The following is a 19,383-nucleotide window of genomic DNA, read 5'->3' on the forward strand; positions in this document are numbered from 1 at the left end:
TTTCTCCATAGCTCTGCCCATTCAGGCACTTAGAGGGCTCCCTTGCCTGGGGACCTTCTCTGTTGTTCCGCACACAGGTACATAGAGGGGTCCCCCTGGCTGGGGTCCTACTCTGTAGATTGGTGCATCAGGTACTTAAAGGGGCACCCTGGGTGCGGTCCTATTCTGTAGTTCAGTGAGTTAGGCATTTGATAATCCAGCCTCTATCATTCATCTGCCGGTGCTGGTGGGTGGGGAGAGAGAGGCTATGGTGATGGCTCCACCTACTACATGTGACTCAGCAGTATTGCTGCCTGGCTTTTCTTCCACCAGCATTTCCCACCACGATCTCCTCCCTCACATCCCCTCAATCCATCTCTCCACAGTCAACAGCAGCGCTCGCCCTGGGATTGCTCCACAATCCCTAAACTCCAACTCCCAGCCACTGCGCCTTCTAGGGGACCAGCATTCCTGTCTGGGGTATGTATGGCTGCAGTAAGGACGGTCTGATTTTCATTCCATTTAGGCTGCCACGGATCAGCTGTTTCACTCTCAGTCTTAAATTTTTCTCCTCTGACTCAGGCAATTGCTCCGATGTGGGGATTGGACCCCTGCTTCAGTTCCCCCGCAGGTGCAGTCCTACTAACACTCCTGTTTTTCCCCCTGGTTCCTTCACCCTACCAAGTTTTTTATAGTTTTGTATATATTCTTTCCCACTGGTCAGGTACTCCTGTTCGCTCTCGGCTGGTGTTCTGCATGCACTTCTGTGTCTGAAGGTGTATTTCTGATGCATCTGTGGAGAGAGAGATGTACTCCACATCCGCCTACTCCCCCACCATCTTGTTCTGAATTCTTTCATTCTTCTCTGGAAAAGGGCTCTTAGAGGTTGTTTGATCTTTTAGTCAAACTAGTCAACTGAAAGTTTAGACATTTTTTTTTTTTTTCTCCTACCATTGAAGCTAATGCTATTGACACATTTTGTTGCCAACGGAAACGGTATGGCATCATATGCATCATATTCCTGGTGCACACCGAGGCCAAATAAACCCAAACATCAGAGTCTGCAGCAGAGAAAGCACCACACAAGGAGAAGGGGTGGCTTGGTTCACAGACCTGAACTCTCCTGTAATTTTCAGAGAAGAGTTTTTATAGGTAAAATTTGGGTATGGGGCTCTAGGGCGTGTGACTTTCTCCTGATTGGTTGATGGTGAGGTAACAGGGCAGAGCTCTGAGAATTTTAATCCTGAGCCTTCTGGTTCCAACCTGTCTGGGGTCTCAGTATGTAGTTGCTATTCTCCACCTGGGTGGGGGGCCATCGTTCCTGTGCATGCTAAGTCGCTTCAGTCCTGTCCAACTCTTTGGGACCCCATGGACTGTAACCTGCCAGGCTCCTCAGTCCATGGATTCTCCCAGGAAGAATACTGGAGTGGGTTGCCATGCCCTTTTCCAATAGGTCCTGTAGAAGAACTCAAAGGTATACTGCAATGTATATTCCTTTGGGGTGGTGTGGGGGGAGGAGTAGGATTCTGCTTTCTTGTTGCACTATTGTTTTTTGACTGCTTTTCCTTTGTTTCTGAATTCTTTCATTTCTCTAATCATAAATGTTTGAAATCTGCCCAAGAAATGGAATGGAGTGGGAGGAACGATGACACAGTAAGTTTTTTATACCTGGGAGAGTCCCACAGGGTCCCACTCAGCTTCAGTTTCTTAGAGCCACCTCTTTTCTTTTTTTGGCCCTAGAGTAAACCTTTCTTTGCTCCAAACTCACTTCCATTTGTTTGACCTCCCTGTGCATTGGGCACACGAACTGAGATTCGGTAACATTCTTTTTTTTTTTTTTTTAATTGAAGGTTGATTGCTCTGCAATATTGTGTTGTATTGTCTGCCATACATGGCATCAATCAGCCATAGGTATACATATGTCCCCTCTCTCTTGAACCTCCCTCCCACCCCACTCCACCCCTCTAGGTTGTCACAGAGAACCAGGTTGAGCTCCCTGAGTCATATAGCAAATTCCCACTGGCTATCTATTTTACACATGGTAATATAAATGTTCCCATGCTACTATTTCTGTTTGTCACACCCTCTCCTTCATTGCTGTGCCCACAAGTCTTTCCTGTATGTCTGTGTCTCCTGCAAATAGGTTCATCAGTACCATCTTTCTAGATTCCACATATAAGGATTAATAACAGATTCTTCTGTTACAATCACAGTTAATAATACAGTGTTTACTATGTACAGGATTTTGCTCTGGATTCTTTAGATATATTGAATCACTAAAACTTCAATTTCACTCTATGAAGAAGGTTCCGTTATTATCCCTACTAAGCAAATAAATATTAAATATCTCTTCAAATGTCATGTACTCAGTCAATGAAATAACTGGTTTGTGTTAGAAAAACGCCGCGGGAGGAAAAAAGCCTCCTCTAAGGACCGTTGGTGAAGGCCTATATTGAGCAGTCGCTCTCGGGCAGAACTCCCGGGGGCGGGCGAGTGAGGAGACAAAGGGAGTCTGCGAGGTATGAGGGGGTGGGGAGGGGTTTTATAGCCAGGGCCGGCGTCCAAGCCAGGTCTTTTCATATAAGGAAGAAAACGCGGAATACAGCGGCGGTCAGTGTCTAAGGGCTCTGTGTTGGTACATGATTGGACCAGGCTGCAGGGGGTCGGTCTCCGGGAGTTTAGCCAGCCTCCGGAATTTGCCTTGCCGCACTTTTCCGGGGCACTTTTCCGGGGCATGTCTCAATATGCCCGACCTTTCAGTTTGGAACCCAGGTAATTTGGATTAAAAGTCTATGTTCTAGGGACTTCTCTGCTGATGCAGTAAGACTCCACATTTGCATTGTAGGGGCACAGGTTCAATCTCTGGTTGGGGAATTGAGATCCCATGTGCTGCATAGTACAGCAAAAAAAGAAAGAAAGAAAGAAAATGTCTATGTTCTTAACCACAATGCTAACTGTCTCACTGGATTATAACAGTCTCTTTACTTTGTATGTAATTATGATATCATGATTTGTCCACTTAAAAGTCACAATCTAAAAGTTGATAGTTGTGTCTTATTTATTGGAAGAAATGTTTAGGACTTAAACCCAGGAGGCAGCATGTCAAGTAGCCTTGAGACAACTGCTTTGAGGAGACAGGGGAGGGGTTGGAGGTGGGGTGGAAGAGGGTGAGAGTCAGGTTTTACAGAGGTTTGCAACAAGACACAGATAGTCTGAACATCAAAAGTATTTTTGTGAAATAAAAAAAACCAGATAGCTCAAGTTCAGGAATTTAGCACTTTTCTATATATGGGAAGATGCAGGAGTGGGGGTTCACTGAAATCACTTCTTTCATATGCATCTCAGCTATCTGAGGCCAGTATCCTGAATTCCTCTAGGCTCAGGGTAGGGAGTGGCTATAGCCTAACAGCTGCTCCATCACAAGTATTGTTCTCCTTCCTGGGCATCCTCAGGGCTCAGACATTCACAACTGGAGGGCCAGAATCACTGAGGGCTGTGACATCTTTGTTTACTGATATGGCAGGACTATTCCATTTCTCAGATTTATAATAGGAAATATGTATCTGGTCTTTGCTAGGTAGTTAGAATAGGGAAAAGGAGTCCAGAATGGCGGTGACTAAAAGATAAAAAAGAGAAAAGCCCACAAAAATAGAACAAAGGAAGGTCTGAGGACTGGAGTGAGGACCTCAGGTAGAACAAACAACAACCCTGGCTAACCCAATTTACATAAGGCAGGCCCAGCGGGGGAAACATATAAAAAGAGGAGCCAAAGGACTCTCTCTCTCTCCCTCGCTCTGGGGCACTCTTCTCTTAGCATCTTTGGGTCCGCACGCCCTCACGCCTCGAGGATGGATTTTCCTGCTATTATCTAAATACAATAGAGCTGTAACATGGAGCTGTAACACTGATTTATCTAAGAGCTATAACATGGTCCCTTTGAGACCTGAGAGCTATAATACCGTCTTTCCAAGACCTGAGAGCTGTGACACGCCAAGGGCTTTAATGTCGGTCACTCCAAATTTTTGTTGTGATGAGACAGAGCCAAGGAGAATACACTCACCTGACAGTCTTCATTCTCATTTCTGGTACAGAGCTTTTAAAACTCCAGGAATTTCCTAAGTGACTGGAGCCATAAAAGTGGATTTTGTTATGTTCCATGTGCTCAGTAGCTCAGTCATATCTGATTCTTTGTGACCCCATGGACTGTAGCCCACAAGGCACCTCTGTCCATGGGATTTTCCAGGCAAGAATAGTGGCGTGAGTTGTTATCTCCTTCTCCAGGTGGTCTTCCCCTTCCGAGGACTGAACTTGTGTCACTTGCATCTCCTGCATTGGCAGGCGGATTCTTTATCCCTGGTGCCACTTGGGGAAGCCAAAGTGAAAGTGTTAGTCGCTCAGTCGGGTCCAGCTCTTTGCAACCCCGTGGACAGTAGGCCACCAGGCTCCTCTGTTCATAGGATTTGCCAGACAAGAATACCATTCCTTTCTCCAGAGGATCTTCCCCACCCAGGAATCGAACCCAGGTTGAGTGACTATTGGGAAGCTCCTAGATCACCTAAGGGTGGGGTTTGGTTGCCAGGGGAACCAGCCGAGTGATTAGAAGGTTGGATCTTTGAATTCCACCTCCCTACCTCCAGAGAGGACTGAGAGGTGGGAGATTGAGTTCAACTATCAAAGGCCAGTGATTTAATCACTCAAGCCTCTGCAATGAAGCCTCCATAAAAAATTTTTTTTAAAAAAGCGTTCTGAGGGACTTCCCTGGTGGTTCAGTGCTTAAGAATCTGCCTTCCAATGCAAGGGACAGGGGTTTGATCCCTGATCAGGGAATGAAGATCTCACACCGGAGCAACTAAGCTGAGCCTTTGAGCTCCAGAGCCTGTGTGCCACAACTGCTAAGCCCGAGCACCAGAACTAGAGAGTCTGTACTCTGTAACAAAAGGTCCCACATGACACAACGAAGATCCCGCATGCTGCCACTACCCAACACAGCCAAATAAATAAAAATTTTTTTAGAAAAAGAAAAATTTCTGAGAGCTTTCAGACTGCTGAACCAAATTGCTGATGCAAGGTTGCATGCCTGAAGCACAGTGAGGCCAAACAAACTGAAACGGTGGAGTTTGGAGCAGAGAAATGTTCCTTGCAAGGTCATGCAAGGCGATAAGGTAGCTCATACACTAAAAAGCCTTGAGCTCCCCCAAAACTTTTGGCAAAACACTTCTAAAAGCCAAGTGAGGGAGGTGGAGTGTGGCCCATATAGTCAAAGCTGTGGTTTTCCCAGTAGTCATGTACGAATGTGACAGTTGGACCATAACGAGAGATGAATGCCCAAGAATTGATGCTTTCAAACTGTGGTGCTGGAGAAGACTCTTGAGAGTCCCTTGGGCAGCAAGGAGATCAAATCAATCAATTCTAAAGGAAATCAACCCTGACTATTCATTGGAAGGATTGTTGCTGAAGCTGAAGTTTTGGCCACCTGATATGAAGAGAACTCACTGGAAAAGACCCTGATGCTGGGAAAGATTGAAGGCAAAAGGATAAGGGGGTGGCAGAGAATGATATGCTTAGATAGCATCACCAACTCAGTGGAGATGAATTTGAGCAAACTCCATGAGATAGTGGAGGACAGAGGAATCTAGTGTGCTGCAGTCCATGGGCTCATGAAGAGTTGGACATGACTTAGCCACTGAAAAACAACAAAGAGGCTTCCCTGTTGTTGAGTCACAAGATTCATGATCAGCTTGATCAAGTTCTCTGGCTGATGTGAGGTAGCAGGATGGTGTCACACAAGGTGAACATTATCAGTCTTTAGGTTCCAGGAGACCTAGAGCTATGCATTCATGCTTGTCAAGTAGTCAACATCTTTCATGTGTTGGAGAGAATGAGGCTTTTTTCATCTGCAGAACATTTCAGGAAATGTGCATCAATACTATTATCCAAGCACTTCGGAGAGGAACTAAAGCAGAGGATATGGAGGAGGGCCTGTCCCGGGAAAGCACCAGAGTCCTGCTCAGTTACAATTACATTTCCATGACAATTGTATGCTGTGCAATATTCCAAGGAATCCAATAATTTTCTTTAATAAGATACCCTTTCTTTTCTAACATTCCAACAGATTAAATTCAGATTTGTGCTTATATAATTTCTTCTGGATTGTATCTTTGAATGTGACAACTACTGTCTTTGCCATCTCAAAATCTTAGTGATTTGATGGAGCCACAGTCCACAGTTGGTCTCACAGCTCTCTTCCAAATGTTGATTTAAGAAAGTTCCACTCTCAGAATTCTTTGCTTACAGTCTTGGGGAAATGAAGAGAGTGCATAAAATTTTTTGAAGAAACATTTAAGGCACCAGGTCTGGAAGTGGCACAAATGACTTCAGTCCACATCCCAGTTACCAGTCTGCAAACCTAGGAAACAATAATCAAGCAAAAAATGTTTGTTTGGGATCAAAGGATTGCAATTCTGGGCATACAGATACACAGATACACAGATTCAATCCAAATAGCATCCACTAGGGAGCAAAAGTCAGGAGCTTTTAAAGGCAAAGAAGGGAGACTTGCATTACAAAGAATTTTAATTGGAGTTAGAGATAGCAACTAGTCATGATTGAGTGCTAAGGCTATCCTTATGTGCATGCAAAATCACTTCAGTCACGTCTGACTCTGTGCGACCCTGTGGAATGTAGCTTGCCAGGATCCTCTGTCCATGGGATTCTCCATGCAAGATTACTGGAGGAGATTGTAATGCCCTCCTCCAGGGGATCTTCCTGACCCAGAGATTGAACCCAAGTCTCTTATAGCTAACCTGCTTTGGCAGGCAGTTTCTTTACCACTAGGAAGAAGGAAAAGTTTATTATTGTGACAAGTTGTAGGTATTCTTGCAGAGTTCTTGCAATATTTGTGGATTGGCCCAGTTCAGAATTCCATGGCTCCATTCAATGGGACATGTATAAAGTCCACCTCTTTTATGGCCTTCCAACTCCATTTTAAAACCCCCTGACGTAGGTGACTCTGTTTTGTTTCATATTTCACAAGTTATATTGTAAGTGAAAGTGGGGTCTGGGTGCTCAGTACTCAAAAGCCATTAAAGAGGCCAGGCTGGTGGAAAGGAAGGTTTGCTTTACTGTGGATGCCAGCAATCTCAAGGGAGAGCAGATTCCTGTTCAAAGACCATCTCCCTCCACTGACAGTTGTGAGCTAGAGGCTGAGGGAGGGGCCTACGTGCAGAAACAGCACAGTCACCTCTGACAGTTATCCTGAAATTGGTCTTTGGTGGTCTGACTAGCATCATCTTGATTGTTTAAGTACAGTTAATCTTCAGTTCCAAGGTCAGTTTGTTTCCAGTTCTTGAGGCCAGTTCTTAGAATTGTAGTGGCTAATGACATGACTACAGTCTGGACATCATGGAGTCAACCTCTCCATCTCGTAGGGGCTTCAATCTCCATAAGACAGCTCACAGGATATGGCTCAGAATATTACCTATAGACCCCGAGAAGGCACTAAAGGTCCTCAACTATTATTATTTGGTCTCCTTTGAGTGTTTTCTCTTTTGTTTCTACATGTTCTCACTTCTCTGACTAAACTTATTCTTTGGCTAAAGTTTTTCCACAGACAAAAGGCAGGTAGAGGACATGGGGGATGAGGACCATAGAGTCTTGCTCCATTTCATTTTGAAAGCAAATCCCATAGGGCATTCCTAGTTACACTTCTTATTTTGGTAATGAAACAGGGAGTTTGTAACTTACCTGTCTCATAGGGAGGGATCAAAATCAGGAGTGAAGGTGCCAAGTCTCACAAATGCTGCTTTTGGGGGGAACAAAATCATGAGGAATGATAATCAGCAACGGGAAGGTAAATGCTGAGAAAAATAAGTAAGACCTTATAGTTCAAACACAATCAGACACCAAGGGTTAGCTTGTTCATCTGTCTTCAGTCATTTTTGCAACTGCAGAATCATTTTGAAATACAGTGTATCTAGACATTCACTTGAAATAACCAGAGAAAATAAGCATAATTATGATGAAAATAAAAAGGAAAGCACATCACGTTCATTTATAGAGTGAATATAAATCAATTTACCATAATTATCCATTATTCTAGGTAATCTTTCTGAACCTATTCCTTCTCAATTCATCTAGTCAAAGAAATAAGTAACTTACCTTTCACTAGTTTGAAGATGAAAAAAAAAAAGATGACAGCTGAATTGTAATCGTCAACTCTGCATAATATAATAGCTTTTTCTTTCTCAAATAGTCATGTCTATCATTCCTCACCACACACACAAAAAAACCCCACACACTCCTCTTTTAAAACTTTTTGAAGCATTTTAATCAGCAGCCGAAGACATTCTTCAGATTCTCTGAGATGTAAAGTTGGCAGTTTTCCACATGACAAACTTTCATTACACCATCAACTAAGAAGCAATCAGTGATGTTAAAACACACCGAATAGAATTAGATGTTCTACAGGGAAGCATAATACCCTCTTAATATTCACAAGCAACAGTTAAGAAAATATTATTTCATCTATTTTCTCTAATAGGCTGTGCTATAGACTCCACTGCAATCTTTTCCTCTTGTGATTTTTCACAGGAACCAAGACAAAAGAATGTAGCTGCTGCTGCTGCTGCTAAGTCGCTGCGGTCGTGTCCGAATCTGTGCGACCCCATAGACGGCAACCCACCGGGCTCCCCCGTCCCTGGGATTCTCCAGGCAAGAACACTGGGGTGGGTTGCCATTTCCTTCTCCAATGAAGGAAAGTGAAAAGTGAAAGTGAAGTCTCTCAGTGGTGTCGGACTCTTCCCGACCCCATGGACTGCAGCCTACCAGGCTCCTCCGTCCATGGGGTTTTCCAGGCAAGAGTACTGGAGTGGAGTGCCATTGCCTTCTCCGAAAAGAATGTAGAGGAGAGGGTAAATCCCAAGACAAAAAATTTTGAGAGGCACTGAGTTCCAAAGATAATCCTCATTCAAGGTCATGAATGATAGTTAAAGAAAGATAAAATGAAAGCTTCAATTGAAGTAATTTCTAATGATAACATATTAAAATCCATGAATGCAATTTAAGGCCCACATTATACCAATTAACAAGATAATTGCAAAAGAATTCCCACTATGAAAAAATCATCATGTTTGTCACATCGAAATGTGAAGTTTTCGATGAACATGATACATCATGTTCTTTTTAAAAGTATTTTTTTACATTTGTTTCCTGATTTATATAGATGGGTCAGAGCTTTATGGCTTATCTTGTTATCATTTGCTAAACTAAAACAGAATTAAAATATAGCTACTGTGATACTTATTATCCTCCACTTATCCCAGGAAGAATATGAGAAGGGGTCTTCAGAAGCCTGAGAATTCAACATGCTCATGCTCAGATAGCACTGGTTTTCCTATGCTCTCAAATTACCCCAGACCCCACACCCCAGCTTCTACAATGTATTATCCCTTTTTGATGATCAAGTGCACAAAATTGGATTAATCATCCTCTCCTACTTCATTTTACATTATCAGCAAGTGTCTCTTATTTTTCCTACTTTTGTTTCACTATTTTTCCATTCATATACTATCCTCATCTCTCTTCCATCCTTGTATGTAATATTAAAATATATGCTTTTCCATGTTTATTTAGATACACATGTATCCTTAAAAATAAATACAGTTTTGCTTTTTGAGTATGTGCATTTAGTCTCCTTGAAAGGTATTCTTTTGTAAATTTCATAGTTTCTTTTATTCTACTTGCCATGATGTTTTAAGATCCACCGAGCTATAAACTAATCTAGAACATTAACTGGATACAGTGATACTGCTATATATTGGGGTCACAAAGAGTCGGACATGACTGAGTGACTGAACTGAACTGCTATTTGTATATATAATTCATATACATAATATAACTATATTATGTAACTATCTCTCACTTCTCATTTCACAGGCATCTAGGCTTCTTCCATTCTGATTATCACACACAGTGCTATAAAAAATATTCTTAGGGACATGTGCAAGAGATCTAGGATATAATTGCTACACTCTATAGAGAGTATATGCAATGTGATGTACCAAGGACTTGCAGGTTGCTCTCGGGAATGGTTGCACAAGCTTCCTTTCTTTTAAGCTTTATGGGAGAATTCTTGTTTCTCAACATCCTCACTTTTACTTGATCTTAACAGGTTTCTGACTGATGTTTCAATTTGCATCTCTTTATTACTTGAAAGGTTAAATAACTCTTCAGTTGCTTATCAGCCATTTGGATTTCCAAGTTTGTTTCTCTGTGCATTTTCTATTTCAATAGCAGAACTTCATGGGTGGTGTTATTTATTGTATCTTTTCCTTTTTTCCTGATTAGTTTTTTAAAATATCTGTTTATTTGGCTCTGCTAGGTATTAGCTTCTGCATGCAGGTTCTTTCACTGTGTCATGTGAATTCTTAGTTTTGGCATGTGGGATCTAGTTCCCTTACCAGGGACTGAACCCAGGCCCCTTGCATTGGGAGCATGGATCTTAGCTACTGAACCACCAGGGAAGTTCCTCCTGATTAGTTTTATCAGAAACTGGTCTAATCAACCTTTTACAAGAAAAAAACAAAACAGCAATTTGGATTTTTACAGCAATGCCTAGCACACAGATGTGCAATATATATCATATGAATGATGAATATATTAATAAGTGACAAAGGAATGTCTTTTGCTACATAACAGACAACTGAACAATTCAATGAATAAAAGTTAATTTCTCACTCATGGGTATGCAGACTGGTCTGAAGGAAGTTATGGCTCTGCTCACATCTACTGGGCCTGATACCAACCTGCAGTCTGTAATGAGAAGAAACTATCCTTAAAGGTTTTTTGTTGTTGTTGTTGTTGTTTTAACTTTGCTTAATAGGTTTCATGTTTTCAACCACCTTTCCTTGAAACATAGGAAGCAAAATGATACATGATATTCATAACCCCCAAAACTTAGTGAAAATCCTTGCAAGATGACTAGTCAGGAAAATATCTTGAGTAATATTTTTTTATTATTCTCTCTACTTTATTACAACTTAATGTCCCCTATGTAATTTTTCTGACTTGCAATGTCAGAAGATAAGACTCTCCAACATGTCAAATTGTTTTACTACAGAGACTGTTTCCACCTCTCAGGAAAATAACATCTACCCAAGGTTTGTTTTAAAAAACAAGCATATTTTAGAAAATTGTGTGGCATCATCAAACTTGAAGGAACACCTGCCAAGGTACACGATCATACTGACTGTTAAATTTTTGAACTATGTGGTATCTGTTGGTAAATAGAAGCTACCCTGAGCCCCATTCCCATGCCTCCCCACTGCCCCAGCCCGCCCCACATGTACTCCTATTCCCCAGGTGAAGAGCGAGGTAGAAGCCTCCTGGAATCTGCTCCAGCCCTTTGATGCCTGCTCTGAGTGGTCAGTGCTTCATGTTGCACCAAATGCTTGGTTTTCTTTTTTTATTATTTATTTATTTGGCCGGTCCAGGTCTTAGCTGAGGCTCACAGGTTCTTCAGTCTTTGTTGCAGCATGCAGGATCTTTGGTTGCAGTGTGCGGGATCTGCTTCCCTGACCAAGAATGGAACCTGGGCCCTCTGCATTGGAAGTGTGGAGTCTTAGCCACTGGACCACCAGAAAAGTCCCCGTACTGGATGTTATATATTTTAAATATCATTTCTGATTATAGGATATTATACATATTTACATGTCCAACCTGTAAATAAATTCAGGGGAGGTTTTTTTTGGCCTCTGTTCCTCCAGCAAAGGCACACATATACAAATGACATGTGTCACACGTATGTATACTCTATAAAATCTTTGGGGTCAAGGAAGCAGTCCAATCTTATCTGTCCCTGAAGGTGTTTTAAAGACCCTCTGGAGGCTTCTGATCCAAGTGTAAGTGCTTCTCCCATACTTTCCACGTCATCTGCATTACCTCTTGAAGTCATTCTTTTTCTTGCCCAAACACTTCCTCCCACAATGCTTTCAGATAGGATCTTTCTGTGGCAGCCTTCTCAAGTTTTGTGCACCTTACAATAACATATTTCAGATTCATTCTTAAATATAATTAATTAGATTTAAAAATGCTAACTTGAATTTTTCCTATTTCAGCACTTTCTCTGAGTGCTTTCCACTTAGATAGTAATATCATTCTTAATTTGTGCAAAAATCTGTCAGTATGTCTTAACTTTTTTCTCATTTAAAAAAAAATTATTTTATTTATTTTTTGGCTACTGGGTCTTAGTTGTGATATGTAGGATCTTTACTTGTGGCATGGGAACTCTTAGTTTTGGCATGTGGGATGTAGTTCCCTGACCAGGGATCAAACCTGGGCCCCTGGCATTGGAAGCGAGAGTCTCAGCCACGGGACCACCAGGAAAGTCCCTTCTCTCAGTTTTTTAATACCACTTTGTCTTTACCTAATTCCTTCAGAAATATTCATTGACCTGATTTTTCATTTTACCAATTTGTTTCTCAAGTATATTCACTTAGATAAATATTATCCACAAAACAGTAGTAAGGTGTTTCTGATACAGTTCTTACTACACAATTTCATCTGGTAGATTTTTCATATTCAATGTCTCCAATTGGTCCTTCACACCTGATTTTCCTGATTCATGCTTCCAATTTCTTCCTTTAGCTTTCTAGTGTTATCTAGTATGTTTTTTTTTTTTTGTTTTTTTTTTTAATTTCTTGTTTGGTCTGGTCCATTCATTTGACTTCCACTATAGATTTCTCAGCGTGTTTACTTTCTTTTCATAGTACTTGCATTCTTCCTACTTTTTTATTTTCTCTTATGTCCCTTAGGATCCGCAGTAATACCCAAATGATTTAATAAGCAGACTGCATGGACTAATCTTAATAGAATGTTGAACACATTTGAGCAGATGGATGCCCACTGCAATGACCCTATATGGGCTCAATACTGAATGTCAGCTTAATTTGAGACTATCAGCTACCTTTGCTAGTTATAAGTACTACTATATCCTGATTAATAGCCCCAGATTACAAAGTTCTTGTACTAAAAATATCCTGCCTAGTGTCCCAATGCTGATTTTAATTTTCTTTAAAATTGCTTGGTAATATATTTTCTAAACCTCCTTACAACAGTTAAAATATAATGTGGCATTTTCTTAAGAACAATAAGATTTTTAAGGTCATAAAATATTTAAGATATTACGAAGAAATGCTTTCAAGATAAGGCATGTAGTTACGAATATTCTGTTTATCATCCTGCAAGAATTTTCATTTCCAAATTAGATGACTTGACACAATATCAAATTACAATCATGGATTATTTTACATAGCATTTTAATTTATACCAAAATTTAACAGAACAGTGGTCAGGTTTATTTGATGCTGTAAATACTTACTGTTCTCTTTTTAAATAATATTTGGCTTTAGCATTCAAGTGTCAGAATATTTCTTGCTTTCAATTAACCTATCTTGCCACTAGGTGGAGAGTAATGACTGCTTATGGACTTGCGGCAAACAGCTTTTGTGTTTAGTCGCTCAGTCATATCTGACTCAATGCAACCCCATGGACTGTAGCCCACCAGGCTCCTCTGTCCATGAGGATTCTCCAGGCAAGAATACTGGAGTGGGTTGCCATGCCCTTCTCCAGGGGATCTTTCTGGCCCAGGAATCGAACCAGGGTCTCGATTATATTGCAGGCAGATTCTTTATCAACTGACCTATCAGGGAAGCCCTCAAGCAGCTTTTAAAGATAGCCATTTAATGCCTTTGTACAGAGTCTTGTTTTAATTTGGTGAAAAGTTAATATTCTAGTTTCAAAGGTGAATTTATAGCAAGTTCTTCCCCTTCTAAATCACTAAATATTAATAAAACAAGCCGTATCTTTAATGCCTTCACTAAACATCCCTATGTTTATTTTGGGAAGAAAGGAGAGGCTCTTTAACATCAAGAATAGTAAGAAATCAATCAATAAATCATTCAATTTCTTACCAATAGGGACAGAATAAAGGAACAAAGTGGGTGATTAGAGTTAATTCCACTAGGGGATTGTAAGTACAAAAAATATGGGAGACTCTGTAAGTTAATGATTACTCAAGAAAGCAGGTTTGCTTAACTGCAAAACCAAGTAGGCATGCTTAGCAACAAAACCAAGCAACAGAAGCATGAGACATGCCCCCAAACAATAAAACAATAGTGGCATGAGACACACAGCCTGCCCAGTGAGCTCAGTAGGGTTATGATCCCTAGGACATGCTCTCTGCACACATAAAAAACAATAATATGTGGACCTAGTTTGACCACGCAGGGACAAGAAAATTCCCCTGCCCAACCTGGAGGAGGAGCTGATGCTGGAAGCATGATGACTACTCAAGTAAAAAGAAGCTCTTCTTCTCTTCCCTGCTTTTCCTTTGATTATAAAACTATAGCCCAGGAAATTCTCAAGGTGTGGCACTCTCTTGCTTGCCCACTTGAAAGCCTCACAAGTGTCCTCTTCTGATAAATCACTTCTTATCTATTGCTTTATCTCTTGCAGAATTCTTTTCTGCGCTGAGACATAAAGGACTCTGGTACCAGGAGCTCTTTGGAGCCCCCGGAAACGACACCAAAATTTTCATTACCATTTCAGAGTGCATGCTGTACACGCTACTTGCTGGAAGAAAATGATGTGGGAACTCATGTCCTGACAGCCCAAGGGTTCCTGGGGAATTCATCAAGCCACATTAAATCACAGAAGGGTAGTGACTCTGTCAGTGGATTCTGGCTGATGGAATGACCTTGGACCTCGCAGACCTCCCTGAGCTATAGAGTGCTTCCTCACAGAGCTTCCCTCCTTCCACGGTTCTTACTGTGAATGGCAAGAGTTTTAGAACCTGGACGTGTAACTCACAGATTTCATAAAATTCTGAGATATATACATACTCATAATTATACTTATATATATACAAATATATATATATATATATATATATATATATATGTACTCATCATATACTTATATTGATAGGGACTTCCCTGGTGGTCTAGTGGTTGAGACCCCATACTCCCAATGCAGGGGGCCCAGCTTCAATCCCTGGTCACAACCTGCAACCAAGAGTTTGCATGCTGCAGCTAAAAGACCCTGCATGCTGCAACAAAGATCAAATATTCAGCGTGCTACAACTAAGACCCCACTGCCGGGGTCCAGCCTCGGCATGATCCAGGGGATACCCTCAGGATGAATGGTGTTGGTGAGAGAGAGAGAGAGAAGACACGTGAGACCAGCCCTTGATAGGGCCAAGTCTGCGAGAGGGAGAGAGAAAGAGAGAAAGAGAGAGAGAGAGAGACCAGATGGGGGGTGCAGCTGGCAGAGTCTGGCAATCTTTTATTTTTCACCATAGCTTTATACCCTAAGTTAGTACATATCTAAGGGGAAGATAGTTTAACATTATGTCAGCTTGTCCTTCACGACACCAGGGTGTTTTCTGCATACTTCTTTGTTTATGAGGGTCTTGTACATTATCTCTGGCCTTGGGGCTTATTAACATTTTATGCAGGTCAGGTGAATGTAAACCTATTTTCTGTTTCTATGGTGACCTTAACTGAAAGGTAGCAGTCTCATAGGGCAACAGTACAGAGTAGAAGTATAACCTTGTTAACACAAAAATTAATCCTTCTGCAGAAGTTGTCAGTTACGTTTATCTAAGAAGTTTACCCCAGACTGACTCTGCGACTTTGGTGAGGCAGCTTCTGCCTAGCACTCCTGGCTGACAATTAACAACCATCTCATTGTTACCACACTAGGGCTAAGTTCTTATTTCTCTAGATCTTTAACTATATTAACAATGGTTTCTATAACACAACCTTAGCACATTAAAAGCAAAAACACAGCAAGCAAAACACAGCAAGCAAATGTTAACCCAATAGCTACTTTTAGAATAATTTTTCTTATGTTTTCTAATAGGACTCCTTCACCCCTCAAAAATGCTCTATGTCTATTAGGGCTTTTATATAATCAGGTTCTTTATGCTATTTTATAATTAGGATATTATAAGCAATCATGCATATTAGTACCAAGGGCATAAATGCATTTGGCTAACAAACTACCAGCAAAAGAGTTTAAATTAAAACACTCCTTTCACCCTAGATAATCTCATAAAATACCACCACCTGGGAAACTTATTGATTAAAATTCTAAATTGATTCTTATTTGGGAATATAGAAATTAGGGAGTAGTCTATTGAGGCAGGCATCAGAAAGACAGATATTATCTTTAAGGTGAGTGCCAGGGGCAGCTTTTCAAAACCCCTGAAAACCTGATCTGCCTTGCCTGTCAGGTTTTCTCCCTCATGACCTTGTCATGGGTGGGATCTCGTGTGCCGGCTCCCGGCACCCCACACAGCCAAATAAATAAATATTAAAGCAAAAAAAATCATATTGATAGATACTCAGATGCTTACAGTTTAAGTCTAGTATTTGTACCTAAAGTGGTTGTATCATAATCAAGTTATGATCTACAGGCTTTGTGTGAAAGTCGTTCAGTCATGTCCTACTCTTTGCAACCCCATGGACTAATACAGTCCATGGAATTCTTCAGGCCAGAATACTGGAGTGAGTAGACTGTCCCTTCTCCAGGGGATCTTCCAAACCCAGGTCTCCTGCATTGCAAGCAGATTCTTTACCAGATGAACCACAAGGGAAGCCCAAGAATACTGGAGTGGGTAGCCTATCCCACTGAGAAATATTCTGGTAATGGGTAGTCTAAGGACTTCATTGTACTTCACCTACAGTGAGAACTGAGATGTTCAAACTTACTAGCAAAAAAATTAGAAATTTTAAAATGATGTGTCATTTTCCTTTTTAAAGGAAATTAGATTACATTAATTGCAATTGACAATATGGAATAAGACGGTTGGAAAGAAAATAAACTGGTATAAGTTTTCAAGAGGGGAATTTTGCAATAATTATAAAAACTTGAAAAGTATTTATACCATTTGACTGAGATTCCACCTAGAGGAATTTATTTATTTATCAAAGAGAAAAATATGTAACAACCTAAAAATCTAAAATTTAAGGAATTTAAGTAAATTATAACAATGTTCTACTTGCATTCCTGTCTGCTGCTAGTATTCTTTCTGTGCCTTCGAAGTTGGAAAGTAAAAACTACATTTCCCAGATACCCTAGCTGTCGGGGTTGGGATGGGTTTAGGATCTGCCAGTCAGAGACCAAGGATCAGTGAACGCCTGAGCGCTGCAGAGCCTGGTTTTAAAGCTGCGAACCCTGGCGGAGCCTGTATTGTTCTGTAGCCCACAACCTCGCGCTTTGATGATTTCCTAATGGCAATGCTACTTGGGAGTAAGGGTTGGCGGTGTGGTTCTGGTGAGTGGAAGTCCTTCTCGGAAGCTCCTGGATGCCAGAGTTTAAGCCATCTAATATCGGGTAATAAATTTCTCCTACTTGGGCCAGATAGAATGGTATGCAACCATAGCCGATAGCTCATTCATACGATGGAATACGACACACATCAATTTAAAAATTACATGGTCAAAATTTGATCACATAGGAGTAAATTCTGTAATTTTATTTTTAGGTCTCAATCGTTCATTTTTTATAGCTTAATCATTTGCCTCAAAAACTGTTCACTTAAAGTCCCTCTATAGCTTTAAGAGCTAACAATTGAACGTGGTTGTAGGAAAATTAAAAATGATTTTTTTAAACACAGTCCTTTAAAAGAGTTCCCTTCTGCTTTTCAGCTAAGCCACAATTCTGTTGCTGTACCACTCTTTCCAATAAAAGCATTTATTTTTAGGTATCTGTCTGTCCTGTATCATTCAAACAAATTTGGCTAAAAACCACATACATGGTAGAAATCCTGCTCTCCTCCATGTTGTTTTTGCTCATCTAATTCTTGGGAGAGAGAAGGAATGTGGAGGGTAGGTTTAATTTTTTTCTGAACAATTTATCGGTGGTTTTTCTGCTTGTTCTTTTGTGTTAAATTAATTAAACAAGGTGACCGTTAGATGTGTTAGTGTGTGAGTCACTCAGTCGTGTCTAACTCATTGCGACCCCATGGACTGTAGCCCACCAGGTTCCTCTGTCCATGGGATTCTCCAGGCAAGAATACTGGAGCGGGTTGCTATTCCCTTCTCCAGGGGATATTCCCAACCCAGGAATCAAACCTGGTTCTTGCACATTTCAGGCAGATTCTCTACCGTCTGAGCCAGCAGGGAAGTATGTCCTACTCTTCTTCCCTCTAAAAAATAAAACTGTGGTAAAACTATTGTCAGTAATGACAAGAACAACAACAATAAGGACTTCCATTTTTTAAGTGCTTACTGCTGTAAGGTCACACGTTTTACTTGCTAAATCCAAAAGGTAACTCTTTGAGGCAGATACTGTATTCTGATTCCCACATACCCTCACATTAGGACACAGAACAGAAAGGGGTTAATTTAAACAACAGCTAAGTGGCAGAGTCTGGATTATAACAGAGAGCCTGATTCCAGAGTTCTTAAAGAGAGAAAAATTTGTAGACTCAGGCCCATCAAAAGCCAAGTTACTAGATGCATAGAGAAGTTGATAGAGTTATCATATTTAAAACGATCCAATCATGTTATTCCCATTAGTCACTCAAGATGCCTGTTAAAATGTCATGTTCCCAGGTTTATAGCAATCCCCTGAATCTGATTTCTGGGTTCAAGGCCAGGAATCTATATTTTCAATAAATTTTCCTTATGAATCCTATGCACAGTATACTTTGAGAACTCTAGATCAAGAGGGTCAAGTTCACACTCTGCAGTTTGGGACAAAAACCAATGTCTTGGGTAGTACTTGCTGTGTAACAGATGTACAATAAATACTTGTGGGAGAAATCCAAAGAGACAAGAAGGGGAGGAAGTAGGTTCGGCTACTTAAGTTTTGGATAAAACTAAGGCTTAAAATGGAGATAGGAAGACAGAGTAAATTTCTTGCAGAAATCCTGTACATATTCCAGGATTTGTTTTCTGTCTTGTTTTTCTTTCTCCAAAAGATGGTAGCCCTTGAAAAACAAATGCATTAACTTAAAGCATAAATGTAACTACTTACCTTTTAAATGCCTTTCATTCTATTCCTTTTCATTTCTCCTTTCTCTGCTTGCACTGGCATGCAAACTGGTTGTTCCGGTCGAATGAGTCAGTTTGGATGGAAGCAATGATGTACAGGAGCACCGTTTGTGTTGACATCCTAGTCACACATTTACGAAAGTAGTGACTGCAGTCACTACTAGACTGTGGTTCAGTCACTACAACTAGAACAGTAGGATTGTTCTAGTTAGTCCACAGAATTTCTAAAATGTTCCTGGAAATTTGACCTGAAAGGTATTTCAGAAAGTCTGGCACAATTTAAGTCCAAACTTACTCAACTAAAACTGTCCCAGTTATCTTAAGACTTTATTATTATTTTTTTAAA

General features: G+C 40.7%; 1 protein-coding gene across 1 annotated transcript in view; it reads right to left on the minus strand.

Moving 5' to 3' along the window:
• Positions 1 to 19,095, minus strand: part of LOC122428473 (transmembrane protease serine 11E-like) — a 117,258-nt gene extending 98,163 nt beyond the window's left edge. The window contains exons 1-2 of the mRNA XM_043448517.1: positions 19,021 to 19,095; positions 7,723 to 7,780 (exon numbers count right to left, since the gene is read on the minus strand). Of these exons, the coding sequence (XP_043304452.1) occupies positions 7,723 to 7,731 (9 nt within the window). The 5' untranslated portion in view covers positions 7,732 to 7,780; positions 19,021 to 19,095. The remainder of the gene's footprint in view (positions 1 to 7,722; positions 7,781 to 19,020) is intronic.
• Positions 19,096 to 19,383: the final 288 nt, after the last annotated feature.

Source organism: Cervus canadensis, chromosome 26 (assembly GCF_019320065.1).
Source record: "Cervus canadensis isolate Bull #8, Minnesota chromosome 26, ASM1932006v1, whole genome shotgun sequence".
Lineage (NCBI taxonomy): Eukaryota > Metazoa > Chordata > Mammalia > Artiodactyla > Cervidae > Cervus > Cervus canadensis.